The 12522-nt window shown below is 41.2% G+C and overlaps 1 protein-coding gene and 1 long non-coding RNA gene across 7 annotated transcripts in view; one reads left to right on the top strand and one right to left on the bottom strand.

Moving 5' to 3' along the window:
• LOC137153170 (ligand of Numb protein X 2-like) overlaps window positions 1-12522 on the bottom strand; it is a 37287-nt gene that overhangs the window by 4187 nt on the left and 20578 nt on the right. For 4 of the 6 annotated variants that reach the window (XM_067548268.1, XM_067548267.1, XM_067548272.1 and 1 more), the window contains 6 exons: window positions 10020-10267; window positions 7990-8186; window positions 5910-6278; window positions 4086-4262; window positions 2336-2510; window positions 1897-2119 (listed from right to left, as the gene is read on the bottom strand). In XM_067548268.1, coding sequence (XP_067404369.1) covers window positions 1897-2119; window positions 2336-2510; window positions 4086-4262; window positions 5910-6278; window positions 7990-8186; window positions 10020-10267 — 1389 coding nt within the window. The remainder of the gene's footprint in view (window positions 1-1896; window positions 2120-2335; window positions 2511-4085; window positions 4263-5909; window positions 6279-7989; window positions 8187-10019; window positions 10268-12522) is intronic. The other 2 variants (XM_067548270.1, XM_067548271.1) reach the window with 2 other exon arrangements.
• On the top strand, window positions 1289-3218 carry LOC137153174 (uncharacterized). Its single transcript, XR_010919714.1, has 2 exons — window positions 1289-1681; window positions 2851-3218. It is a non-coding gene; the product is annotated as an uncharacterized lncRNA (long non-coding RNA).

Below are 12522 nucleotides of genomic sequence, written 5' to 3'. Positions count from 1 at the left end.
TTAGTGGCCACAACTTTGGGCAACTGGGGAAATGAGTAAGGAAGTGCAAGGAAGAAATTATTACCATTTATATTGTTTGGAACAAATGATGTAAAGACTGGCAGACCACAAAATGAAATAGCCCCTGCTATGTTCCTCTCTGACCATATCCTAAAACCTGCACGCACACAAGTGAGTCAGCAGCATGCAGTGCTAATATTCTGCAGTCGGGAGATGCCGGAATTCAGTTCCGAGCAATAGAAGGAGATTGCTCTCCAGCCACTGCTTCAGTGCTCTCTGCCTCAGGAATAGCTGAAAATTACTGCCTAAAGTCCTGTGGGGGAGATATACAGCCAACACTACTTTTTAAAATGAGAGTACATTTTCATGATATTAAAGTTGGCGAATTTAACCATGAACACAGCTCAGGTCCTCAGCCAGTAACAGTGAATTAGAGTAAGTGAAACCAAACATTAAATATATTTCAGGCAAGGTGGATGCTAGCTCTGAGGCCTATAACTTAAAACAAAAGTAGACGACTGGAGTGCAGAGAGGCTGACATAATGGAATTTTGGAAAGCATTAGAATCTCTGGAGCTCAGAAATCTATTGGTATAACACTCTTCACCTTCCTCAGTGTGTGAGGTGAGGTGAGGTGAGGTGAGATGAGATGTAAAAGGAGCCGTCGCCCTACATCACAATACACCTTGCCCCCAGAGTGGCCCTTCAAAGGAAACCCCATTGCACTATATAACATGAGTTAATTGGGTTCAGCTGAGAGTAGTTAGTCTCAGAACTTAAAAAAAAAAAAAAAAAAAAAAAAGAGCTGGGTTCCTTTCAGGAAAAGAGACCAAGACTCAATTGACCAGAAGCCCAGACGCAGTGCTCGAGAGACATAAAAGCTGCCCTCTGTGTTTTGTTCTGTTTGGAGTTTACAAATTGATAAACTGTATGAAGGGAAGGTAGCCAGAGGCTTTGCTGGTTTGTGTTCCTTTGACTACACCAGAAAACAAACCTATAAATAACTCTGAACCCTTAGAAAAAAGAAGATTCTGTTTTGCTTTTGTTTAACCTGAATCTCCTGCAAGTTCCTTGTCCAGCCACTCACACCTTAACTCTGCCATAGCCTGCACCTCTTCTCTGGGTTGAACTCACTCCAAATTGACCTTTAGCAGAGATCAGTAAAGTGGAGCACCTGCTGCATCTCTCCAGAAATAAGGAGTTGAAAATTTCAAACCTTAAAATGCTTTGCCATGTGGAACACAGCAGCAAAATTCCCACTACCCTGGCACCTGGCAATATGGTAAGTCTACCTTCTAATGCTTTTTTGGCAAGAAAATTCAGAAGCATTTGGCATTATTTCCCTAGGATTAAAAATTACACAGCTGAGATGAATTTAAAAAAAGACTTTGCTTGCCTTGAATCAAAAACCATCAGAGCAGCTGCTAAAAAGCAGTAGCAGTGCCTGCTCATTGACTTCTGTTAAGCAGCATGGAACAGCCACAGTGGCTTGGTTTCAAGATGTTTTAGGGAGGATTGTTTGCAGTGCATGCGTCACAGTTCAAACAAAAGCTGTGTAACAAAAGGCTCCCCCACCCCCAAACATATACTCTTGCTTTTGTTCTCATCTTCTGTGACGTATTTGGTTTGAGAAAATGTTCAGTGAACTCCGTCAGATGCCTCGGGACTGTACTGCAAAAAAGGTGAGGGTCTGAAATACTGAAGAGCAATGGGAGTTTAATTTATTTGTTTTGCTAAGAACACACTGATTGTCCTTTGCTTTTGTTAAAAAGGCTTGTCACCAAGTTTGACTTGGTTCAGTCAGCCAATGATTCACTTTACTTAAATGTCAGATGGAGTAGAATACCTGACTCTGTAGCAATACTGAGGAGAGAAAGAATTGACCAAACAAACTTACGTAGGTAATCCAAGCCATGTGATCCAAAGGGGTGACCAACTGAATCCATGTTCCCTGATATCAGAGGATGGGTCTGTGGGGTCCGGTACCCTCTCTGGTACAAGGATTTCCAGGGCTTTCAGTACTATGGTGTGGGAAGCAGCATTGGATTTCAGTGCTGAGACAGCTTCGTAATAGTTTAGATGTGTCAAATCGATGCCATTTATACTCAAAAGCACATCTCCTGTGGATTAAATAAGTAGGTGATCACAGCCACATGGATTTACTGAACTTTTGTAATATAGTTCACTTTTGCCTGTGGGCATCATACAGAATTTAGTGCTTCAAACTTCATTAATATTTAATACCACCTTTCACTTATAAAAACACTAGAACCCATTCACTGTGTAATTAGTGAAATTATAGGAAGGGAAACTCCGGGTCTGGAAAGTCTCCTTACCTCTCTTGATCCTGCCATCCCTGAAGAGACATCCAATGGGCTGCACGCTAGTTACATAAATAGGGAGTTTGTTTTTATTGTCCCTTCCACCTCCAATAGTTATTCCTAAAGATTCCTTCAGCTCCTTTTTTATTGCAACAGTCTTTTCCTGGCTGAGGTATCCCTGAGGTAGATCCTAGAAAGAGAGGACAATGAATACATAGATTAATCAACACAGCAGAATTGAGATAGGTCCATAACTAGGGTAGGAGGCAGAGAACTCTATAAATTCAGTGCTGGTGAAAGCTGCCACATTAATAGTGGAAAGAAACTATCAACTCATTTCACAAAGGCCTTCGAACATATCAGGTACTACCAATTTTTTATCTTTTAAACTTTTGTTAAAGTGGGATGGATTTGAACCCATAACACAGAGTGAAGAGAAGGTTCCAAACCCCACCACCAATGCTGAGTTATTCAATCTCATGCATGTTTTAGAATAGTTTGTTACTAAAATATATCCCTGTTTCCAGTAGAATGGTCAGTTTCGCCAACCGTAGTATACCATAAAGCCAAGAAAATAAGAAGGCAACCAGGAGATATTTTTCCAGAAACGAGATACAGAGAGTGTGAAGAGAAGGGGAAACTTATTCTGGAAGATGTCTGGCACCATTGCATGGGATGAAAGGACCATTTCTAGCGACTCAAATGGCTTACCTACTTTAAATGAAAATCTATGTGTGCGATTTCTCAAAAACAGCTCACCGTTGCCCTAACTCTGTTCTCCTTGAAATCAACTGCAAAATGTACTGACTCCGATGGGAGCAGAATTAGGCCAGTGTTGAGTGCTTATGAAAATCCCACCCCTAAACTTGGTGAAATATTAGCATTTCTCGCCCTATAGGTCAGAGAGAGAGTGAGTGTGTGTATGTGTGTAAACAGAAGGAGACATAGTGGACTGTAGTTTATAAAGGAAAGAACTGTGCTAAACTGCATATGATAGCAACCAACTCAGATGCAGAAACCTGGGAAACTAAACACAAGTTTAGGTAGTTCACACTTCAGGCAGAATTTCTTCACGCAAATGTTAGAACAAATATAGTTTGCCAACAGCAGGAACATACCAGCAAATCTGTTCAACTTCACAGTTTTCTAGAGGAGGGAATCTGAGGGTAAAAGTAACTATTTGAGTTGGAGAAGTTGCAAAAGGATCTTTCTTTAACTTAACTGATACAACTTTCACCTCTAGGTCAGAAGGCCATCTAGTCCCATACTATGACATGGAGTCATACATAGTGTTAACATTGCAGTTTAATACTAGGGGAACGCTATGCTTGATGGGCGTTGTCCTACAGATAGAAATCAGTAGAACTACCACTGGGTTTAATTTTCTGGCAGCTGTCAAATACCCAGCAGCCCTTTCTAAAGGAGTAGAGATTAACTCTGCTGTTTTGGCCAACATTCCTTCTTCCCTTAAGACCGGCTCTAACCTCAAAGACTGCACAAATGATGCTGCATTGCTCTGTAGATAATGGATGCTTGATCTGTCTGTACAGTTCCCTGTTCCGCCAGCTATGAACTCCTATTGCTTTGCAACATCTGACCAAAAAAAAAAAAAAAGGTGCTGTATGGGACCAAATCCTCCTGTTTTATAGCCCTGCAATATTCTTTGTTTATATTTTCATAGTGCTCAGTGGTAAAGTAATAGATTTCAGAAACAAAGAACCACTGGCCCAGCAGAAAACGGCATTGCTATTATTACAAGACTTACCTTTTGGTAGTTAGATTTTCGTCGGTAATGATTCTGGTCAGGTCTCCTCCGATGGTGCACTGGACTCCCTCCATTGCTGCTGCTGCTACTGTTTGACGTGCCACCATCTTCAATAGCTTCTGGCAGCTGTACACCAGACTGCCTTAGGACCACAAAGTTCACTCTTGCCTCACTGGTCTGCCAGGAAAAGCAAAAGGAGAAGCTTGAAACTACTGAAGTATATTAAAGGATAAGTTTCACCATGGTTCAGGTACAGACTTAACCTTGTGACTTCTGATGATCTCTCTGACAGTTGCATGGCTAAGACTTTGCACTACATTCTGAAAAATGTAATATACATGCACACACCTTTAGGGACCAGACAAATCTACAAAAGGGTGTGGCTAAAGAGTGTCATATGTAAGTTTTCCACTCTACTCAGCTCAAGTGCTGTGTCCCACTTTGGGCACCACACTTGAACAAAGGGGTAAAGAAATTGGAGAGAGTCCAGAGGAGAGCAACAGAAGTGATAAAAAGTTTAGAAAACATAGTCTAGAGAAGAGAAGGTTGAAGGGGGACATACATCTCCACGTATATAAAAGGTTATTATAAAAAGAGGACAGTGATCAATTGTTTTCCATGTCTACCAAGAGTAGGACAAGAATTAATCAGCTTAGTTTGCAGCAAGGGAGATCTAAGTTAGAAAGATATTCCTAAGGGTAGTTAAGTTCTGGAATGGTTCACATAGGGAGGCTGAGTTCCAACATCTTAGATTCTGTTTTATACATGCCAGTCTCATGGCACGTTGGCACTTACTAATGTTAAAAGTATGTTTCTGGACTTTGCAGTCAGTCCTCAGTTCTAGAAAGTTGTTTATCAGGAACATTCCTTAAACCTTTGACTTACTTATATTAAACGTGACTGCTTAGATGCAAACATTTCTATGTAAGAACACAGATCCTCCATAATGATCAAAACTCTTCCCTTTCTCTCCTACCACTTCCACCCCACCACTGACTCACCAAACTGCCAGGAAAAGAACTAGCTTTCCCTTATCCTTGGATCCTTTCCAAGGTTTAAACTGTATGTGCTGGGGAAATGCCCTTGTTTGTCATGATCTTCAGGCAAAAAAAGAAACCCAGCTATTAGAAGCTGGAGCTCACCACCCAGGGAGACTGAGCATTTGAAACTGATCTAAATAAAGGCCACTGCATTTGGAGTAATCCTTATGCAAATACTTACACCAAATGTTCAGCCCATTAAAACAAGAGACAGATTTCTATCATGATGAGAACGACCACCTTCCTGCAAGGCCTCAAACTGCCTCAGGGACCAAATACAGTTTAACTAGGAATGTTACCACCAGCATCCTCAACTAAATCAAAAATGTTTTTGTTCTGTACTGCCAGCCCATGCGGCCTCTATTCAGACCTCTTTAGTTTAGCTCTAGAGAAGCCTTACGTGCTTTGTTTCATGTACTTTGTCCTGGTCTCTGTCACCCACATGTATGCCTTGTGCGCAGAGATTTCGCTTGTAGAAAGCTGCACGTAATACACCATAAAGGAGAACAGTTTGCCTTCGCCGCGCTAAACCACTACAGATATCTGACTCACCGCAGTATTGTCAGAGATGATTCATGGCAGATTCCCACCTGTGTATTCATGATCATTAGGAAACGGTAATCCCTCTTCTGTAGGGAAGCCATTCCCTCAAAAATGGTTACTTAAGGGTATCCAGTTTGCTCAGGCATATTCTGTTAGCCCTCGGGTCAGAAATGGAGCACTGCGCAAGTGGTGCAAACGGTCAGAATTATCAGACAGACAGCTGTTCCATTATATAAATTACCTGTATTATCTGTGCAGCAGTCTCTGGTGTTCCCTGCCTTAGGTCCTGGCCATTTATAGAGAGGACTTTGTCATTCCGACTCAGCTTTCCATTTTTGGCTGCCAAGCCCCCATCAAGCAGGTCCAGAATAAAAATCCCCGCCTCATCTGTCTTCCTAATCAGTTTGATTCCCAGGGGTTCAGATGGATCTCTCTTCATCAGTGTAACATGAATCACTTCCTGGTGAATAGCCGGGCTGGAATCCTGTTGGAGAGTCCTGTTGGAAAACCCCTTTTCCTGCAGGACCATAAGGTGAAGAATAGGACCTGGGTGGCGCAGCAAGGAGATAGCTTGGCAATGAGTCACGCTGCTGATGTTGACACCATTCACCTAGAAAGAGGAAGGAAAATATACCATTTAGAACCTGGAGAGCCTATGGATCTTTCATTGTACCTAACATTACAAGGTTATCAAAAAGCACACTTGATCCTCCATGTATGAGGAGCCATCCCTGAGACAGCAGCTGGGAGAGTATTCCACAGCCTTGAAGGTTTCTAGCATATTCATCCTAAATCTTTCCTTTCTCAAGGTAATTTTGGTACCTATTTTTCCTCCTCAAGGGGGCAGTCAGGTAGGGTTCCATCCTGTCTCATTTTAGCATGCATATGGGGATATTGGGAAGGTGAGCAAGAAGACATGGGCAGAAGCATCTTCAGTATTCTAATGACACCCAGCCTGTGGTGTTGAATGTCTTATTCACTGCCTGGTTGAGACTGGGATGTGAATGAGGGTCAATCATCAGATAAGATGGATATGATGTTGGTTGGCTTGGAGAAGCAACTTGAAGATATGACCAGGATTTTATCTGCCCCTCTGAATGCACGGGTCTGCCTATCATTATTAGAGTGTATGATTGAGGGAGCTGGTTAGATTCCCAGTTGTTGGATTTCTGGCTAGCTGGGAGGATGTCATATTTTCTTTAGGATCAGGACCTCCCTACCATTTTACGGGCCTTTGTCACCTTGAGATTAGACTACCAACAATGCACTCTACATGAAGTGTTAGTTCAATTTGGAAACCAAAGCTAGTATAGAATGTGGCAGCTCATTTGCTTGGCAGGGTATATTGCTATGAGCACACGGCACTAGTGTCCCATGCTCTGCACTAGATGCCCATTGGTTTTCAGGATGAATTAAAGATGCTGGTTTTGACATGCCTGGCTTTAAATGATTTAGGACATGCTGGTTTGAGAGAGAGCCTCTCCCTGCGCAATACTGCTGTTAGAGAGACGAGGTGAGGGTGAGGAAATCTTTGGACCATGGCTACAACTACACTGCACACAGTACTGCTGTTGTCAGAGGAGGCACACTAGCTGAAGAGCCCCCTGTTGGAGAGGGAAGGAGCTGCTAGCAGAGTTTCTCAATGAGTCCTACTTTGGAACTCGATCCCCCACTCTTACCCATAATAGCCCAAGTCTCACAAAAAGCTGTCAAATACACAAAGTAAATAATAAATCTAGACTACTAAAGAAAGAATTAATCTAAGCAGTTTCTGGAACAACAGCCAGTAAAACATTTTCAGACAGAAGAGGTTTGTTAAATTGAGATGGAATTTAAAAAAAAATTCCTCTTAGTTATACTACTTCCATCACTCTAAACACTTCTACTTCCTCTCTTGCATTTGTACCCTTCAAACACTGGATCAGGTAAAAATAAGAACCAATCCAAACCTTCTAAGGTTTAAAAGTGTTCTGATACCTTTTTAAAATGTTACTTCTCATTTCCATGTGGCTCTGTCTCCTCTCTGCAGTTGGGCTCAGAACTAGTCAAACACTCTAAAAGAAGCTGCTGTCAAGGCATTTCTGCCTGACAAAGCAGGAAGGGTCAGAAATTGCATGAGACAGCCTGTTCTTTTAAGACTCACAGTCCAGTTTCATAGAACCGAGATATTTAGACAAATGTCCAAACTTTGGGATGCTTATCCAAATCTCTTGAGTTTGTCCAGCACTATTTATACTTTTTGCTATTCACTATCATAAAAAGCCTTCTCTTGAACAAAGAAGGGCAGCAACTTAACTTTACTACTAGCGGAACAAACATACCTCAAGGATATGATCTCCAGGTGCTATTTTCCCATCTGCAGCAACAACAGAATCTCGAAGGACTTCCTGAACAACGATGTTCCCTAAAGGGGTGTCTTTACCCCCAACTATCCGCATCCCTAGCTCTTCTTCTGGATCATCTCGGTGAATTTCAATCGTACTTGTTTCGGCTACAAGACTAGCTTTCTGAGGCAGGACTGATTGTGAGAATCAGAGAAGAAAAAGCAACATGTGAATACAGATAACATCCCCTAGTCCTTTCTCTATTCTAGTTTCACACAAAGATCAGGAACACAGTACTGGTAGAACTTGTATTTTTTGACATTTATGTGCTAAAAGATGATATGTTCTGTGGTGGTTGTGGTGGCGGGGGGTGTATTTAAGAGGGAAGAGAATAGGTCAAAAACTAAAAGCAGAAAAGATAAATTTCCTGGACTTTCTCCCCACGTTTCCAATTTGTGCTCACTCAGTGCAAAGCTGATTGATTGTCAGATGGTGCAGCAAGAATGGAAACAAAGCATTTTTGAGGCCTTTTGTCAATAGACGCATAATTTGTCATTTTGAGATTTTTCTTCTTCTGTATCTGTCAGGTAAACTACCTAGATCTTAGGGTTTCTGGGTTCCCAGTCCTATGCTCAGGCCATGTCCTATGCTCAAGCCGTTAGAGAAAGGGACTTCATTTAGTGCTCTGACCAAAGAACTGGAAACCTAGAACTCTTGCATTCTAATCAGAGGTCTGACATTGCTTTGGTGTATGACCTTGAAGCAGAGAGATTAAATGACTTGCCCAATTTCCCATTCCTCTTTGTAAAATGGGAGTAACATTTACCTACCTCAGAGGACTGAGGAGAATTATTTAATGCTTCCAAAGCATTCTGAAGATGAGAATTGTTAGCTCTCCCTGCACTTTTGGCAAAGTGTGTGAAATCTATCATCACTGCAGCATTTGTGCAAGCCAAGCACTTAGTGAAGGCAATCACGGTGCTAGCCAAGTACAGCTGTAGTTCTTTGTCACACAATGGCTTTAACAGACAGCCTGAAGTATACTTGGGAAAACTCCAACATAGAACCAAGCTAATCTACATGGTAACTATTAGACAGGTTCATTAGCAGATAGATTCTCCCTCCCCACAGTCCCCTCTAAGCACACACAGGAATTAAGAAAATCATTTTGAAACATGTGATCAATAGTTTCAGGCTGCTGACTGTCCTTCTAAAGATTTAATCAAGTGGTGGTATTTTTGAGTGGGATTTAGCTATTTTCATTTGTAGTGTGATGGGATTTGTTTTCTTACTGATGATTAATTTCATTCCAAGCACTATCTATAGGCCATAAAAATGCTTCTGTTTAGTATCAATAGGGAGGAGCTAAAACAAACAACCTAAACAAATAGTTGCCTCAAAGGAGTAAATACAAAATCAAAGAGATTGGCGCAAATTCCTGGCAGTACTAATTTCTTGGTATCTTCATTATATATTTGGTGCCCTGTTCTCCTTGTTTCCATGCAGCTGCAAAAGAACATTGTTACTGAAAAGCTTTTGATATTTTTAATTGGTGTTTGGGTATTGCTCTTCTATGGTTAGCCTAGGGTTTGTGAATGAATTTTGCGGTATTCTGTGCACATGGCCAACCTGAGGGGATAAAGGAGCTGCTACTTCAGGTAGGGTGGCCAATTTTGGTTGGATCTATTCCTGGAGGTTTCATCACATGACAATTTTAAAAGATTAATCTTTAATTCCTGGAGACTCCAGGATAATCCTGGAAGGCTGGCAACCCTAACTGTGAGTTAAAGAATTTCTTTAGTGTCAGTGGCAGAGGTTTATGTTTTCGGAACTGAGTAGGAGAAGCTTGAAACTACTGAAGGTTTCCAAGTGTTCGTTCGTACAGTTATGGGCAGAATCTGTGACAAGCTCTTTTAAAACATATTAGGAATACTCTAATTTTTTTTTGAGATTTGAAATTAAATTGCTGTTAAATTAAATTAAATTTTTGCTGTTCAAAGCAGCATCAGTGAGACACTATTCGTAACTGCAGAGAGAGACATTACCACCTTCTTCACCCTCCTCAAAGGCAGGATTAACCAGTCCAGGCTCCACAGTTCCCAGAGATACCACAGCTGCTATTGAGCTTTCTGCCACCAGCGATGATGCTCCATCTGATAGCTCTGCCTCTTTGGTAGTGTTTGTTTCCATGCTGGTAATGGGATCTTCTTTCCCTTTGGAATGTGGATTTTTTCTCCTTTCTCGTTCGGATTTGTATTTCCTGAAGCCAGGACACCTAGAGAAGGTTTGGAAGTCAGTCATGCACACAAGCAACAGCAATCTCAGTTTATATAGTAAATTCAGCACATATAAGCACTGAGTAACTAAGGTGTTTCAGGAAGCATCATTAAGTCTTGTCAACCACATAGTTTCCAGCAGTTGGTGCTATCAGAGATTCATTCACATTTCAGCCTAAATTAACACTGGGAGAAGGGGGGAGATAAATAAAAAAATGGACACAGAAGTTTATTTAAGAGACCAATTAGTTCAATAAATCTGAGAAAGGGGCAGTAGGAAGGAGTTCCCCTTGTTAAAATGTTTACCATTCAAGCCCTGCTGCTCCCCATGAAGGTAAGAATACATTTTCTAAGGCATAAGCAAATACTATACTTACTTTGGCTCTAAAAGAGCAGAGGAACTGTGACCAACACATATGAATCACTGAAGCTGTGTAGCCTTGACTATGCCATGGTTTCTACCAAACCAGCAACATACAAGAAGACTGAGTGGAGCAGCATGAGGAAGTTTATGCTGCTGCTGCTGTGTCCATGTTATAATAAATAGAAGGCTTCTCTCACCAGGCTTGTCCACCCAGTTCCTCTCATAAGCACCAAACCCAACATTTAAAAGAAAATCCAACCCAACCCCTGTACCCAGCAACATAATAGTCCATCAGAATGTTACCAAAGAAGGAAAATAATTTTAAGCTATTACCATCTTTGGTAAGAGAATGGATGTCAAGTCAAGTTGGTGATGCAGAAATGGTGCTGGAGGCTCAGTGGGGGATACCCTTCCTGAACCAGTGCTCCAGAACAATGATAGAGGATACTATGTTATGGGTGCATAGGTGCTAGAACTAGGGGTGCTGCCGCATTCTCTGTCTCGAAGTGCATTCCGCTATATACAGGGTTTACAGTTTGGTTCATTTGCTCTCAGCACCCCCCCTGTAAAAATCACTTCAGCACCCCTGTATGGGTGGTATCTTTCAGAGGTATGACAAGTGTAGGGTGTTTACCACTGTGTCCAAATCAAATTCCATTTATAGTATTTACATTCTGGCTACTAAAGTCCCCCTGCAATTTAATCTACTCTTGGATTTCTTTCTGATCACTCTACTCCCAAGTGTAGGATGGCGAAAGACTCCTCTCAAATACACAGAGTAATCAAACCCAATGTCCAAAATATCTGCTTGTTGACAAACTATAGGCCCAGGAATGGCCCTCATAGCCATTTCAATTATTAATATTGGCATCTCCCTACTACACTCTCGATCTCTGCAGTCTGGCTTCAGAAGTGTTAATTTTACAAAGTGCAGGAAAAAATCCCACAGGACTATTCTCTATATTGCTACTTAATCTTTTTTTAAATCCACAGCTGTGGATTAGTCTCACTAAAAATCATCAGAAACCCTGAGGCAAAATACTTTCCATGTGGTGGTTTTATGCCAGTTAGAATCTAGCTTGAATCACCTTCATATTACACAGTCCATATAAAAAAAATCATCTAGATATTGGAACTTGGTTTTGGTACTGATAAAATCACAATGGACTAAATTGCAAGCCATTAGAGTAGGGTCTGAAGGGTTAACCTTTCCTTGTATGATTAGAAATTCACTGAAGCTGAATGACATTTCAGCTAACAGAGATAAGATATAGGTACCTCTAACTCTCAACTATAAGGATTTGGGAAGTGGAGAGAGATTTTTTTCAGTGCTGACAAAGTGTGTAAGGCTCAAGTAAAACAGTCCCAGCCCTTAAGAGTTTACAGTGGAAGAAGCAGGAACAGAAGATGAGAAGCACTGTTAAATCTAGAGAATGGAATAGGTTTGTTTTTTGAAGAGGGAAAATGTTTTAAAATAATTGTGAACTCACAACTTATATGTTGAAAATAGGATAAAGATATGGAGAGAGCACCTTAGCCTTTAGATACCATAGGAACATGCAACAGAAACACACAAATGCCTGGCTAAGATTGCAAGGATTTCCTTAGCTCAGCCATCACCTGCACACTTGTTGACTTTGTCATTGCTATAGACAACCATGCTAACCATGATAACATCTGAATGTTATCAAATCTACTGTGCATTACACACTAACGAAACATGTTGCCACTGAAACTGCCTTTGTTTACAGTATGGATTGCTCCTACCTGGGTTCTGAGCAATCATTAACTAGGAACAAAGGTTCTTCAAACTCCATGGAAAGATGCCTTTGTTGTGTGAACTTTTCTAAAACCACAGGTATTTTTTTTGTCTACTCCAGCTCTGTTAGT

The sequence above is a fragment of the Emydura macquarii genome, unplaced genomic scaffold, assembly GCF_026122565.2.
Source record: "Emydura macquarii macquarii isolate MOO-44397 ecotype Brisbane River unplaced genomic scaffold, CSIRO-AGI_Emac_v2 contig_1253, whole genome shotgun sequence".
NCBI lineage: Eukaryota > Metazoa > Chordata > Testudines > Chelidae > Emydura > Emydura macquarii.
Note: the sequence above shows the minus strand (reverse complement) of the source record. Positions and strands in the feature narration are given on the sequence as shown.